Source organism: Dysidea avara, chromosome 5, assembly GCF_963678975.1.
Source record: "Dysidea avara chromosome 5, odDysAvar1.4, whole genome shotgun sequence".
NCBI classification, from domain to species: domain Eukaryota; kingdom Metazoa; phylum Porifera; class Demospongiae; order Dictyoceratida; family Dysideidae; genus Dysidea; species Dysidea avara.
In genome coordinates this window covers 39,142,550-39,158,333 of record NC_089276.1, presented here as the reverse complement: position 1 = coordinate 39,158,333, position 15,784 = coordinate 39,142,550, and the positions used below count along the sequence as shown (strand labels likewise).

Sequence of the window (15,784 nt, the reverse complement as noted above, 5' to 3'; positions counted from 1 at the left end):
CATTGTGGATTCTACCGCCGCAACAGATCAGGCCAGTGTGATCCAAATAAAGTCGGAGTTGCCTCACCAGTGGCAGTCGTGAGGAGCAATCAGGTCACTGTAGACTGCTTAGTTCTTCTGGGAAAGACCTGTGCTGCACATTACCAACCCATCAAAGATTGGCAAAGGATAGTTCAGTGGGGGTCAATGGTCCTGTGAGCTTGAATAGCTTTTGCCTGGTGTTATAGGCAAAGCGGAGAACATAGGCAGTTATGTCTAGCAACTTAGTGTAGTTGCTGTAAGCTGAAGGATCAATGAGGTTGTGTATGCCATTCGCAGGTGACAATATGGTTGTATTATGGACAGCAGCAGATGACAGCGGGTCATCAGCAGTGACAGCTTGTATCAGCATGGCTTCTGTGGGATTCCAAGTGGGCCACTTAGCAGGAGATGATAGCCATGGAGGGCCATGTCTCCATAATGTTGAATTTGCAAATTGCTGAGCTGTCAATCCACGGGTCAAACGATCTGCAGGATTACAAGCTGTTGGGCAGTATTGCCATAATGATGATGTGTGTGTTCGATGAAAGGTTTCAGCTTCTTCTTGCTTTGAAGCCAACAGAGGACTATTTGGCTATCAGACCAATAATAGGTGCTTGCTCTGAGGTTAAGGGAGTCCACTACAAAGGAACCTAGATGAGCTGCTACACCTGCAGCCATTAGCTCCAGCCTAGGTAGAGAATGTTGTTTGAGTGGAGCCACACGAGATTTTGATATTACCAATGATGAGTGATTGCCACACTGGATGTAGACGACAGCTCTGTATGCCTTTTGACTGGCGTCAGCAAAGACATGCAAGGCAATAGAAGAGGGGTCTGCCATTTGGAGCATAAGGATATATTGTCGTGGGAAACGTTATGTCTGCTGTGATGGAAGCCCACTTGAGATGGTAGGTTTAATCCAGCTCCGTATCCCAAGATACATTATCTTGCCAGAGTTCTTGAAGTAGCAACTTAGCAGTTATAGTTACTGGAGTGACCAGACCAAGTGGGTCAAAAATTGAGGAGATGTAGCGAAGAACTTCACGCTTCATGACTGGAGTGCAAGTGGCAAGCTCAGGTTTGGGGGAGAGAGATAATTCATCAAATTCAACGTTCCAGCACAAGCCAAGGACTTTAACAGTCTCTTTCAACTCAGCAATGCTGTGCTGTTGTGCTAGTTCTCTTAGAGACGAACTGTTTGATGTCCAGGCACGGAGGTTCAATTTCGATAAACTCATCAGGGAACGAGACTCTAGAAAGTACTGAACAGCCTCTTGCTCATTATCACAGCCTGAGACTACATTATCAACATATAAGCTGCTAAGAAGATTGGCAGACACAGGTGATGGATACTGTTGCAAGTGGAAGGTGATAGCCGCGTTAAGCATAAATGGGGAACAGCTAGCCCCAAAGAGAACAACCCGAAAACGTTAAGGTTGGAAAGCACTGTTAGGGTCTTCAGGATTAGATAGCCAGAGAAAGCGGGTGTAATCTCTGTCAGACTCGTCAAGCTGGACATGAAGAAACGCTTTCTCAATATCAGCTGAAAAACCATAAGTGTACAAGCGAAAGTGTAAGAGTATGGCACACGGATGGTTAAGAAAGGGTGGACCTACGTGAAGGCAGTCATTTAAACTTGGGTGGTGGGATGACTGCTTACAACTGCAGTCATACACTATGAGGACTGGGGTGGTGGCCGAGTCCTTTCTGACAGCCCTATGGGGAATGTAATGGGTTTGCTTGGTATTAAAATTATTGACCTTCTCAATAAAGCCCTTGCACTCTTGGTCAGCGATAATCTGGCCATACACACGCAAGAGTTCTGGGGTCTTAGCTAACCTCTGAGCCAAGGATCTAGTACTTTTGGCACAGATAGAGAAATTGGAGGGAAGGGAGGGGTGATCTTCCTTCCAAGGAAACTTCAGAGTTAAGGCTCCATCAGGTTGACGCTTGATCTTAGATTGCATGTAGCCCTTCAGGAAGTTGTCATCGCTGTCCATAGTGTTTGGGGAGATTCCACTCGATTCTGCTTTCCAGAAGGTGTCAAGGCTAAGGTCATCACAAGCTGTGAAGTTTACATGAATCAAGTTGACAGCTGCTGATGGTTGTAGTAGGGGACCAGATAGTAGGTAACCTAAATGAGACTTGACTGCTGTAGGGCCATTGCCACGTACGACTTGGTCTTGGACAAATGTCCAGTAGTAATCGGCACCTAGAAGAACAGTTATCTCAAAATCGTCATCCTCTGTGACAGGGTGAGCCAGCTGCAGACCCTTCAAGTAAGGTAACTTGGTTATCTCCATCCGCATGGAGTTTTGCAGTGGCGCTGCGAGCTTGGGTACCACCAAATCTGAGATAGGAATGGGACTCTGCTCTTGTGTGTGTATCAAGATGGTGGATACTTGAAGGAGTCTAGCAGCCGATACTGGGTTTCCAAAGGATGACAAAGATACCTGTTCTGTATGCGTTGCCTTCAGGCAAAGTCTGTCTGCGAGGTCCTGAGAGATGAAGGAGCATTGTGCGCCTTCATCAAGGAGAATGTTTCCTTCAGTACTAAATGGACCTGCAGAGACTGTGGCGATAGCAGTCTTCAGGAGACAAGCACTATGGGCTAGCTCAAATGAAGGTTGGGGCCTAGTGACAGTGGTAAATGTACCTGTCGTGCTTGTAGGGGGGGCCGGAGGATGGACTGACTGAGTATGGTTGGCTACAGGTGCAGAGGGTGGCTGTGGGTTGTTAGGTATAGAGGGAGGCAGGGGCTGTGGATTGTTGGCTGGAGCAATGGGGGGAGGGCATAAGCTAGTATGATGTTTTTGGTTGCACTGCTTGCAACGTCCGCAGGAGGTGCACTGTGATACTCTGTGGTGTGCCAGGCAGTTAAAGCATAGGCCAGCTCCCTTTACAATAGACGTGCGTTGCTGGTGGTCTTTAACAACAGTGCATTGGTTGGCTGTGTGTGAGCCCTTACAATAAGTGCATAGTGGTTCTCTCTTCTCTCGCTGGCCTACAGGTTTTCCCACTGTAGTATGGAAGAATGCAGCAGTTGAATGTGCGTCTTTGGTAAAGCCATTAGAGTACTGTCCTACTTCAAGGACATGAATTTCCTTGAGAATGCAAGCCATGACATCCTGGATAGTCCATTCACCACTGTTATGGTCTCTAGTGAACTGTTTTCTAAGGTCTGTAGGAAGTTTTCCTAGGACCATGGGAGTCAGCATTGCACAATAGGTGTCTGAAGACTTGCCCAAGGACTGCAGTGCTCTCATATGGCTTTCCAATCTGTCATGGAAAACCTGTAGGCTGGCCAGATTATTAACAGGCTTTGGAAGATTCATCAAAGCATCCATACGGGCATTGACCAACTAATGGGGCTGCCCAAACCTCTCTTTCAACAAAGCCACAGAGTGTTGGTAGTTTGCATCAGTGAGTGGAAGATCGTCAATTACATTAGATGCATCCTCTAGCAATTGTGCCCGTAAGTAGTGAAATTTCTGGACCCCTTTTAAGCTATTATCATTGTGGACCGCTGCAGCAAAGGAGTCCCAAAAGGTTTGAAATTGGAGTGGGTCCCCACCAAATGTGGGAAGTGTTAGCTTGGGTAACCGGCTTACAAACTGACCCACAGACTGACCCACATTGCATACAACATGTGTGTGTGGCAATGATTTACTCACCACTCCATTAGTTGCTATGTGCTCTAGTGACTCCTGGTTATTGTTCTCTAGCTGGGTATCAGTAGTGTCAAGTCTTGATTCCTGATGATGAGTCTGGGCTGATATGCTTCTGGCTTGTGATGAGGAGGAACTGGAATACTTCTGTAGAGTGGCCATGCGTTCAGTCAGCATGAAATGGTACATCGCAGTGTCCGCGACTTCATCTTCTAGCTCTTGTTCCGTTGCTATCGCCGAGGTGATTACTTGGTCTAATTCTTCCAGCTAGCGTTTCTTCATGGTCAGTTGGCTAAGAATGAGGTCTATTCCTTCCCTGTCTGAAGTAGAGAACGATTCTAGTGTAGGTTCGGCGTTGGCTTCCGTAATCGTCTGTGCCTTTGAGAGGAGCTTGGTCACGAAGGAGTGCCCACCACGTCTTGAAGCTTTAGCGCGTTGAAGATTATCCATTTGAATCCCTGGTCCGAAGCAGCACCAAATGTGATAGATAGTTCTAAGTACAATCCAAGGGTTTCGAAGCGATTCAGTAATGGACAATCGATCTGCACGCGAAGAAGACGGATTACCTCAGCTACACGTGTTCACACTCAAATAAAGCAGTGCACCAATTAGAAATACAAGCACGTGATACAGTATAGCACAAAGTCTACATTACATAATAGTTATATTAATAGTATCGCTGTTACTATTTTATGACACCAATGGAACTAAGAATGACCTGATACACAATGGTGCAATGATAGAATATTTTATGCATATACACATGCACACAAACCTTTCTGTAACTGCTAACTTTAGAACTTTCAATAAGAAAACTGCATAAATACTGCTGAGCTATTCAATTAGAAAAATACCATGTACTTTGACAGTGCAGTGCTCTATTTAGAATAGATACCATGTGTTCTCTATGCATATGATAATTTATATTTACTTATTACCAGGGGCGGCTCCAGGGGGTTTCTGAAGTTTCCGGGAAACTGGTCATGTTCGGATCAAGATACTCTAATAGAGCAGTCAATCACTCTAATAAAGCAGTCACAGTATTCAGAGCAGCAGTGCAGCAAGCTTTACAGCTATGAATAAGGATATAGTTAGTTAAGGGCAGTTATTCTCAGCAGGTGATTACCTTTTTTTTGCTTGCTCTTCGCCCAAAAATTTAGCTATACTCTTGATCAGAAACCAGTCACCAAAAATCCTGGAGCTGCCTATGGCTATTGCATAGTTGTTTACTTATTTATGTTTATTTGGCTACTGTTACTATTGTGGCAAAGTTTTTAGCTGTTTCAACAAGAAATACTGTTTTCATAGCAGCCATTTTGTAAACAGTTGCTATGGCTACCATGAGTACATTTGTGAGTGCCTCCATATCCAAAAATGATTATTAGGTAATAACCTACATGTGTACCAAATTTGGTGCTTTTATCAAAAAATACACAATAAGCTTGATATGATGGACCATGCCACTGCACTATGGGGAGAATAACATTATACTGACTTCCTTTTGTTGTGCTTGGAAGAGAAACACATCACACTTGATTTGCTAATGTTGAGCCACATCTTGCTCTGGGAAATCCACTTAGAAATAAGCTCTATTATCATGTGAAAAACTTCTTCTCCACCTCTTCACAAGTATCATCAGAACAAATTAGAGTTGTGTCATCAGCAAACTGAAAAAAGTTACCATGGTGCACCTGGGAGGTAATTAACATTGACATATACTAGAAACAGAAGCAGAAATTCCCTGTAGAATACCTCCACGAGCCAGTATCCAGAAACCCTTGGATTTACAAGGAGTCTCCATCCCATCCCACAGACCTGTATTTATTCCATTCAAGTCACTACATTGTCACTGAAGAAGTGCTAGTTTATTGAGCCATTATTTGAGTTGCAATGACCACTAGTTGGGTTTATGCTAAGCCAGCCGCTTGCATGTATTAGGCTATATACAAGTAGTTACAGGGTACATAGTTGGCTGTATAGCATAGCTATCATGTAAAGCAGTAGTACATCATCAAATAACACTTCATCAAGTTGATGTTGCAGTACTACACACTGTCCCTACTCTAATTTAAAATTCCTAATTTTTTCTTATACTTGTTTGTGACCTTTTTTGCAAGCTCATGACTACCAAATACCCTGGAAACCAGTCACAATATAAGTGAGTTATTTAGTTGATCACAGCACTATATATTATGCAAGCAATCAACTAGCATAACACATGTACACCACTATATAAGTGCTAAACTGTAGTAAGTTGGATTCACATAACTAAACATAGTGTTGGTCACAGCAAAGAAATGAGTCTAGCTTGGCATTTAGAAACACAAGCCTTTGCCAGTTGTATGACAGCTAGCTACCACTTGAATGCAACATCACTACGTGTAAGCAATTAAGTCTTGCCAATTAAGGGGTGTGGCAACCGTTTCCATCGCGACTCGTCACCTCATACCATGAGGGATAAAGACTCGTAATCAAAATGGCTGCCATGCCTCTTAATTGGCGAGTTGTTTAATCACTCGCACTTGCGTGTATACAGTATGTGGTGTAGCTACGTTCTATTATAGATTATCAAAAAATTCAGGTGAAACACCATTCTCCAAAGCTTTTTTTGCCAATTTTGCAATGGTGGGTTTTCGTCAAAGTTTTTTTTGCCAATTTTGCAATAGTGAGTTTTCGCCAAAGTTTTTCACTATAAGGTATCAACCGCCAACTTCGAAAATCACTGAGCCACGTGCGTTCAAATAGTTTGGTGCAATGCCACATATATTAGAATAGTTTGATGCAATGTACACCCGTATATGGAAGCCCTATTGTAGTCTATTAACTATCAGCAGAGAACCTTGACTGATGGCCATGGTAAAGAAGGACAAAAGGCAACACAATAGCGCATTCATTGTATGTTTATCAATGTACTAAATGTTTTTCCTTAAGTGAACTATAAACGTTTCTGTGAAAGAATTAGGGCTGTAGCTGTAGCCAGTTTTCCGCTACACTTGACTGGAGGCTTCAGGCAAGCAGGCAGTAGAAAATTCCATTGAATAATTTAAAAACAATTCTGTAGCAACTTGACAGAAATGCTTCAGGTCAATCTGAAGACACATAATTTTACCCAACCAATACTGTCATGATGTTGTGAGGAAAAATCGAGGCAGATTTTTGGGTTAGATTATATTAAGGGCCATGCCCACACCTTCACTGTCCCTACTATACGGTACTATCGTACTGTATGATATAGCTGTTATTTGGTTCAATATATGCTGCCTAATTTATGCAGAAAATAAAAACACAGAGGCTATAAACAACACAAATGTTCCACCACTCCAGTAGTGCAGAGACTGCATCATGTGATCATTCTGCTGTCATACTTCTCCTGGATAGCTATCCACGGCTCTCATGCACGTCCGTCAGTCATACCAGCAAAGTCAAAAACCTTTTGTTAGAATGCTTTGCTATTGCTAATGTCCCAGCGATTCTCCACCTTTCGTTGAAAAGCTTTTACTCCAGCAATTATTTTTATTTATTTATTTTCCAAAAATGTGCAGCCTCAGTTTGAGGATTAACGCACATATGAAACATGCATACAAAATGTTTTACAATATGATTGATTATGGTATTACTGATTGGTAGGGGAAAGTAATAATAATTTCAGTTGGTGCTTAAAAATTTGTGATGATTGTTGTTGGATTAGGTCCGGTGGGAGTGAATTCCACAGTCTTATTGATCTAGGGAAGAATGAGTTACTGTACTGGTTGGTCCTTGCATAGATATGATGAAACCTTTGGTCGTGTCCTCTGGTATTAGAAGTTACAGGGATTAAATCAATAGGAGATATATCAATGAGATTATGAACAATTTTGTAGAGGAGGGTGATACTGGATACTTGTCTGCGGTGTTCTAAACTGGGAATGTTAAGGTCAGTAAACATGTTGGTTACGCTGCTGAAATGCGAGAAGTCAGCCATAATGAATCTGGCAGATTGCCTCTGTCTCGTTCAAGCTTATCAATGTCTCTTATGATGTGAGGGGACCAGACAGGATTGGCGTATTCTAAGATTGGTCTTATCATGGCATTATAACATTTCAATTTAATTTGGGTTGGGCAGGACATAAGATTTCTCTGTAGGAATGCTTTGACTGATAGAGCTGTGGATGTAATGTTAGTAATGTGTGTGGACCAAGACAAGTCATTGGTGATTGTAACTCCTAAATATTTAGTAGATGAAACTTCTTTGATAGAGATGTCATTAATGGTGTAGTTGTAGGTGATTGGATTGTGTTTATGAGTGATTCTCATGAATACACTTTTATCAGGATTAAAAAACATACCAGATTTAGTGCCCCATTGTGATAAGCAGTTGAGATCGTTTTGAAGTGATAAAGAGTTGGATTGTAGAGTGAATAATGGTATAAAGTATGGTATTGTCAGCATATGGACCAATGTTGGCATTGATTGATAATGGTAGGTCATTAATATAACATAAAAATAATAGAGGGGCTAAGATTGCTCCTTGGGGGACACCAGAGTTAACTGCATGTGACTCACTGGTTGAACCATCAAGAATTACTTGTTGATGCCTACCGATGAGGAAGTTTTGTAACCATGTTAGTAGTTCCCCTCTAATACCATAGTAGGATAATTTGTTACATAAATGTGACTGGATTTTGGAAAAACGATCCAAATCGCACATTAGAAGTTTCGAGATAAACGATTTTAAAGAATTCAAGCCAGCATAACTCTCCAGGGATAGCAAGCACGTGTATGAAATTTACACTAAAGATGCATCAATCTGTTACCTTTCAGACCACTTCCAGTACTTGTAGCTGCTTGTAGAGTTTCCCACCAAATAAGATAGAAAATCTGAGCGGTTGGATGAGCGAAGTAATATCACGAGTGCTCACAAAGGGATGGGGGGTGGCGGGGTGGGCAAGGGTTAGACCTCAAAATGGAGACAGACCACGATTGGAGTCCAGAGACAAGATTACAGGGCTGTGCTGGCTCCTTAGTGGTTGATATGTAGCAAAATCTACACAAAATACGTCTGGCCAACATTGTCAGGCTGTCCACCAGTAAACCACTGATTCTTGCCAAGCCAGGTCCTTCACAAGGCCTAAAACTGCCATTTGAGCTCTACACAGCACCCAGAAAAGACATCTGTTGAAACCAGCCTCGAGTAGTTTGAGTGGTGCTGAGTGTCAAAACTACTAGTACAATAGTGTAGCTATCCACTGGTGGTGTTAGTTTGATTTTGCCTCATGTGCGATTTGGATCGGTTTTGTAAAATCTGGTCACAAATGGTGATGGGGGACTTTATCAAATGCCTTAAATAGATCTAGAAAAATGATATCAATTTGAAAGCTACACAGCTTAAATCATGATAATTACGGGTAAAGCGGTAGCCCATCTTTATGCATGGATTAGATTAGATTAGATTATCGATTTACAACACAATTGACACACCTACAAGACCCGACAACAGGTCGCCAGTGTGTGGATACACATCACAATTGACACACCTACAAGACCCGGACACAGGTCGCCAGTGCGTGGATACACAACACAATTGACACACCTACAAGACCCGAACACAGGTCGCCAGTGTGTGGATACACAACACAACAGCCCATAAATAGCAACACACCAAGAAAGAGGTTAACAGTATGTGGAATTACAACAAGGGTGACGCACATACAAGGTCCGGGAACAACAGGTCACCAGTTTGTGCAACTACAACATGGATAACACCAATACTTTGGAGCTTGTCTAGTTCGCCATTAACAATAACAAAATCGACACACTAAAATGTATATTAGAACACGAACCTGACTACAGAGTGTAATCTTCACGAAATTGTAGAACACGGGTCAGCATTGTACTACATCACACTGTAACGCTCGCACTGGATTGCTTATCCTACGGCACTAATTAGAGTTGTCTGACAGTGTGCTTCTCACGTGATGATATGATTGTTGAACATGGCGGTGGAACTCAGCATGAAGTAACCATTCATTTTGTTGTTGTTGTGAAGTTCGCGTCGTATACAAGCGCTTTGTAGATGGTAAAGTGCTTGTACCAAAGGATGAATGACGGATCGACTAGTAGTCCACCATTATTTGAAGACTTCATGTGTTCAGAATATGATACGTGGAAAGGAAGTAATTTTACTTGAATGATGCCTCTGAAAGACCTCGTAACAGTGGATGGAATGTGCTAGTCGCGTAAAAAGTTTCTTCCTATTGGCGCTCATTAATAAGAAATTTGGACAGGAAAGCCGTTTCTAAGAGACTGCCAAGTATGTTTAGTATTTACACTGTTCAATTACAACATTATTTTCTAGAGCAAGCAGATCGTAGATGAATTCAAGGGCGTAGGCAGGGGGGGGGTTGGATGGTTCGGACGAACCCCCCTTTCAGAAGCAGAAATTTTAAATTAAAAATCACACCAAATCTTACAGCCCTGGAGCTCTCTAGTAGCTACTTTCCAACTGATGCTCTTCTGTATTACTCTTGAGGGTCACATCACATTAATGCTGAACCCTGCAAATCATATCTATTGCATCACGTGATCAAGCGCGAGTAAAACGGCGAAGGACTGTTCAGTGGTTGGTTGAGACATATTACAAGCTTAAGGCAGCAGCTGCTAAACTTGAGTGGTCGTGTTATACATGTGTCAGGTTAGCACGAACTGTGAATTGTTGATGTATATTTACATGATGTTTGTTTATTTATTACATGTTGTGGTCACGTGATGTCTCGAACATATTGGAATACAAGCCAAGTCTGAAGTTATTGACCATCAACAGGAGGACCGGCCGAGAATAATGTTTATAGCTGGAAAGAAGTATTGCCAACTAAGGGACTTGAGTGTGGACGGCTTACGTGTGCTAGGAAATTGAAGTTGGCTGTAAGTATGCTGTCTGGAAGTGAAGATTAGTTAGTTTTACAATAGGTTTATAGTTTCTATAAGCTGCATAAACAGCAGTGTGTAGGTTTTAGCTAGTTAGATGCACAAACACCTTTTAATGTTACTGCCTAAGGGCACATTTTGTGTATGCATCATTTTCATTCAAACATGGTCTAGGGGAAGCACCCAGGCCTTCCCCTTAAGACATTCCGGCCACTTTAAATCCGAACCTCCTACAAAATAATCCTGGCTACGCCCCTGGAATTGACTTTTCAGGTGATCACCTACAACAGTTCTTAAGATCCTCCAAGTGGATACATCAGCAATGAGATGGTGAGTACAGAATTCTTGAATGTTCAATAATGCTTTGCTTAGATCAACAACAAAAAATTGTTGGAAGCAGAAGCAGAGCTGATTAGAGAACAAATGGAAAAGAAGAACTGGCAAAGCAAAAGAGCGTTTTTGATTCAGAGGGATACGGCTATAAATACTGATGATAGTGCAAGACCTGAAAACAGTGAGATGGTGCATACAGCATTTGATTTACTAGTAGGGTGATCGTTTTGGTTAGGGTGAAACAATTCTTGGAAAGGCTGACGACAGTAATAGAAAGACTGGGACTGTATCTATATTGTAACATCTTTGGGATTGGTTGTTTGAAGAAATGTTGACTGTAGTGGCAGAGTAACAGAACGAACAGTAACACTATATGGATAAGAAAAAGACTTTGAATGATTAAATGGTATGTACAACATTCTTTTTGGAATAGTTTAATATACAAGGCTTTGTGTATGTAGTTGTGAAAGTTGACGTATTAAAGAGACAGACCTCGAAACGGTGAGATGATGTGTACAACATCGTGAGTGATTTTTTCATAGCACCATAAACATTGTATAGTTACAAGGCTTTGTGTGTGTAGTTATGGAAGTTGACGTATTAAAGAGACAGACCTCGAAATGGTGAGATGATGTGTACAACATTTGTGATTTCTTCATAGCACCATAAATGTTGTGTTTAGAGCAAATTTTGCTAGAAAGAATGCCAGGGAAGTTGAAAAGCACTAGTAGAAGTGATAGATTCACCACCGGTGTTTACAGTGAAATGGCTCCTCGACGTGTTAGAAGTGGCAGGAAAGGAAATGCCAGTATCCAAATGGTTAGTATAATATTGTTGAGGAATTGTGAGTGAAATTGTATCTTTAGAGTGAAGCGTGTACCCAACATCGTGACAGAAGTGACAGGAAAGGAAGTGCTAGTAGCAAAATGGTAAGTATAACTCTCTTGAGGAATTGGTCGATCAATGAACTTATGTGCTAGGAGTGAAACAGCTAGCCAACGTAGTGGTAGAAAAAATGCCGGGACCATAAGTGCCAACAGCAAATGGTAAGGCTAATGTTATTAAGGGATAAGTTGGTAAATGAAATTAATTGTGTTTAGACTGAAACAGCTGAGCTACATAGCACCAACTAAACAATAGTTGAGAACCATTTGAATGCAAGACAGTGGTACGTACATAATTATTGTATATGCAACAGTTTATTAATATCTGTGCATATTATAGTATCAAGAGGAAGGACTAGAAGTTTTTGACACACTAAGCGGAGATAATGGGAGTGACAGTGATTATGGGGGAATAGTGTTGTAAATATTATATTATTGCAAGTATTAAAATTTTACGTGAATTTTATAACCCAAACCTGGAGTCGCGAATGTAGATTAGCTATCACGTGCATGGCACAATTACGCCCATCAGGACGACGCGTCTCGAGATTGAGACGAGTATAAAGATGGGTCCACATCTTGAAAGGTGATTCCACCACGGGTAAGCTCGAACCTCGTCTTGGCATTAAGTACGAAACCCTTAGTTGTCGCGTATTTGCCCAGCTACGAGTATCTTTACGGGATAACTTCGTCCCGTAATAGTCTCTTATTTAGCTGTGCTAGAGTCAAGAGATTTAGAAATGTTATTTACGATAGTAATAAGTTGTGATTCACAAGATCTTCTAGGTTGGAAACCATGTTGTTGGTCGCAGAGAATATTTATTGATTCTAGGTGAGAGAAGAGATGAGTGTGAACGAGGGGTCCGTCACTGGCAGGAATATTGTCGAACATCAGAACTGAAATATGGAATATAATTATTCAAATCATATTTCCGTATATGTACGTGTATTTTCGTATATTGTTCTTATCACGTGATATAAGATTACGTCATTTAATTATCTGCGGCGGGCATCAATTATATCAAACTTCTTGTTCTCGCTTATTCTGCAACGTGCTAGTTTGACATCGACCAGTTGAAACTGTTCAACTCAGTGCAACTCGCTTTTCAGAGTTCTACGCTGGTTTGGCTAAACGGCTGCCGTAGCTTCATGAGCTCAGTGCGGAGGCTTTTCAGGAGATCCCAGCAGCTAAGGTCAAGAACTATTCAAGGTACGTCCGAATTCATAGGATATGATTTACATTATTAACCATAATAATAGGTTGAGAGCTAGAAGCAGACCTACACACGCTACCATTCAACCGAGCATTCAACCACTAAGCCGATCCTAAGCTGCTCTAGTAGCTAGCTGCTCCCTCTACTATACTTTATAAATGAATTGTCAACTCAACAAACTATCACCTTGCACGGTCTTACTAATTGTTTTGTAAAGACCCAAAGAGGTTTGATGTCCTGAGCAAGCTACGCTGATTTGGAAGCTATCTTAGTAGGTAAGCATTCATAATTATAGGGTTCCATGTTATGCATTGTACATGCACACTAGCTATACAACAGGTACCAGCATTGATAGCATGCAGTGGCCAACTTTCTATAATGTAATTTTATTGAATCCTGCCACTTGGAGACTGAAAATCCCCTGGGTCAGGTGTAGTCACCTATAGTGCTTATTAGTGTTGACAAATGTTAAGACTTTAATTCTGTGCATGATGAGTATATTATAAATCATATAAAGGACTGGTATTTTGCTGCAGAGTCCTGCAGCTATAGAGCTGATCACATTAGCCACATTCTTCTATACAGTATGAATTCTCACTATTCATGGAATACTATACCACATGCTTAGCTAATTAAATCTCATGCTCCCCTTAGAATTGTTTTTACCTAAAGGGAAAGAATTGAACACCATACAGCTGAGGCCCTGATTAATAATAGAGAAATCTTTTTCAAGGAACATGAGTCAGCAGTGTGGAACACAAGGATTACTAAACAGCTGGAAATATAAGAATAAACAGAGATTTAGATATTCAAGATTTTTATATCAGTTGCTACTCATTTTGCTCTCCAGTGCATATAACGTTTGAAAAATGGTTATAGGTAAACCCTAGCTTGCATGCAGGGTCATGTGTAAAGGTACAGAAGCTGCTGTATGCCAGCCACTGTGTTAAGCTAATATACAATAATATGTAGCTAGATACATGTAAAACATATGGAATATTTATAAATTCTTGTAATGCATTGTGATTGCATTCCTTTTAAATCATCTAGATTTGTTAATCATTCTTCAAGCAAAGCCAACAATGGATGATGAAGAGTCTAATGGACCAATCCATTCCAAAATATGCCATCAACTGCTTCAACTATGCTGGTTACGATACACCACTGGTAGTTGCAGAAATGAAGACAAGTGGAGATGAAAACAACCTAGATGAAATCGAGTCATTCATACTAAAGCACTACTGGGATGACCCTGCTTGTTTTCCAGCCACCATTACCCAGAGATGGAATAATGGATCCCCAGAAGTACATCCAGAATTTGTGTTTCCTCCAGGACATCGTAAACGAATAGTTGATTTTATCAATACTGTTAAAACAAAGTGTTTCAAACCAGGAAACAAAAGGCCACACAGTGAATCTGCTGGAAGTGATAATAAGAAAATTTGTCCAATCCAAGATGGTGATGATGGCACTGATATTCAATCATACAATCTCAAAGAAGTCTCAGACGATGTTAGACGAAGAATTGTGAACTGGCAAAATAAGTTACAAGACAGCTCAAAAGTGAAAGAGTTAAAAGAATTTACTCACTACAAGGTGATGGTAAAATTGGACAGCACAGAAACCCCTAGTGTTACAATCTTTTGTGAATTGTACAACAAGCCATACAAACTTGCTCGTAGAAGTGAAAAAAAAACACCATGATTCTGTCAAATTGGACTGGGCACATTAAAGAATACGTCATATCTAAACACCAAAAGAACACTGAAATACTGAGGAAAATCCACAAACCAGTACAAAAATTCCAAAGATCAAACAAAAAACACTTTTTGGATTTATCAAAAGCCAAAAGCCTGTTGACCATCAGGTCATGCAATCACAATCAGATAGCAAATCAAAAGTCAGTTATCAGCCATCAACTATTTGCAGTAATGAAATGAGCAAACCGGTATCAAATCAAATAGAAGATCAAGCTGACTATCACATGTCTCCAAATGTTAATTCGTCAATGGGCTGCATCAACTCCAAAGATATTCCACCTAAAGTTTCTATAGAAGATGAAAGTATTAATGCTGACAATAAAGTCCAGGATTTTTATGATGCCCCTCCTGGTGAGGTGAGCCAAGAGGGGCCATTTAAATTGCCAAAAGCTTATTTAGATTGGTCCTATGCTGCTCGGAAAAATAAGAAACGATTGGAATATGATCCTACTCAATTAAGACTTAAGGAAGCTGTCAGGGTATTGAAAGACTTACAACCAACAAAATGTTCTGATAAAAAGCAATTTTCAACTACCCTATTTCAGCAATTGCTACAGAATTCTCATAACAACTATAGCCACTTACCCCATAGTAGAAGGCATAGTGAAGTAATCAAAAAGTTCTCTCTTTCACTTTTGCTACGAACTGGCTCCACAGGTTATAAATTATTGCACAAGAACATGCCAGAAGCATTGCCCTCTTTGTCAACAGTGCAACGAGAAGCTACTGAGCGATTTAATCCACTAAGTGAGGGAGAATTTGCATTTGACCAGCTTTCTGTTCACTTAGATTCATATAATGCTCCTAGGATAGTATCCATATCTGAAGATGCAACAAGAGTTATCACTCGCATTGAGTATGATTCAAATAGCAATAACTTGGTTGGTTTTGTATTATCTTTGGATACAGAATGTTTGCCTATTGGTGAATCGTTTCTGGCTACTTCATTTGACGGCATTGAACAAATGTTTTCAAATGCTAGCAAAGCTTCTAGTGCTTACA

The 15,784-nt window shown here is 40.9% G+C and overlaps 3 protein-coding genes and 1 long non-coding RNA gene across 10 annotated transcripts; 1 reads left to right on the top strand and 3 right to left on the bottom strand.

Annotated features, from left to right (window-relative positions):
• Positions 1-151: 151 nt before the first annotated feature.
• On the bottom strand, positions 152-861 carry LOC136255270 (uncharacterized). Its single transcript, XM_066047996.1, has 2 exons — positions 690-861; positions 152-507 (listed from the first exon to the last, which is right to left on the bottom strand). Exons 1-2 carry the CDS (start codon positions 859-861, stop codon positions 152-154), a joined length of 528 nt encoding a protein of 175 aa, XP_065904068.1.
• A 73-nt stretch (positions 862-934) lies between these two features.
• LOC136255269 (uncharacterized) lies at positions 935-1,408 on the bottom strand. The gene has a single exon (XM_066047995.1). It carries the CDS (start codon positions 1,406-1,408, stop codon positions 935-937), a length of 474 nt encoding a protein of 157 aa, XP_065904067.1.
• A 42-nt stretch (positions 1,409-1,450) lies between these two features.
• On the bottom strand, positions 1,451-3,367 carry LOC136255268 (uncharacterized). Its single transcript, XM_066047994.1, has one exon. It carries the CDS (start codon positions 3,365-3,367, stop codon positions 1,451-1,453), a length of 1,917 nt encoding a protein of 638 aa, XP_065904066.1.
• A 7,586-nt stretch (positions 3,368-10,953) lies between these two features.
• Positions 10,954-12,283, top strand: LOC136255969 (uncharacterized). 7 transcript variants are annotated; one of them, XR_010701248.1, is made up of 9 exons: positions 10,954-11,105; positions 11,160-11,330; positions 11,386-11,425; positions 11,508-11,547; positions 11,607-11,743; positions 11,791-11,853; positions 11,905-11,970; positions 12,025-12,092; positions 12,149-12,283. It is a non-coding gene; the product is annotated as an uncharacterized lncRNA (long non-coding RNA). The 7 variants fall into 7 exon arrangements; XR_010701247.1 differs by having other exon boundaries at positions 11,486-11,547; XR_010701250.1 differs by lacking the exon at positions 11,386-11,425.
• The last annotated feature ends 3,501 nt before the right edge of the window (positions 12,284-15,784 follow it).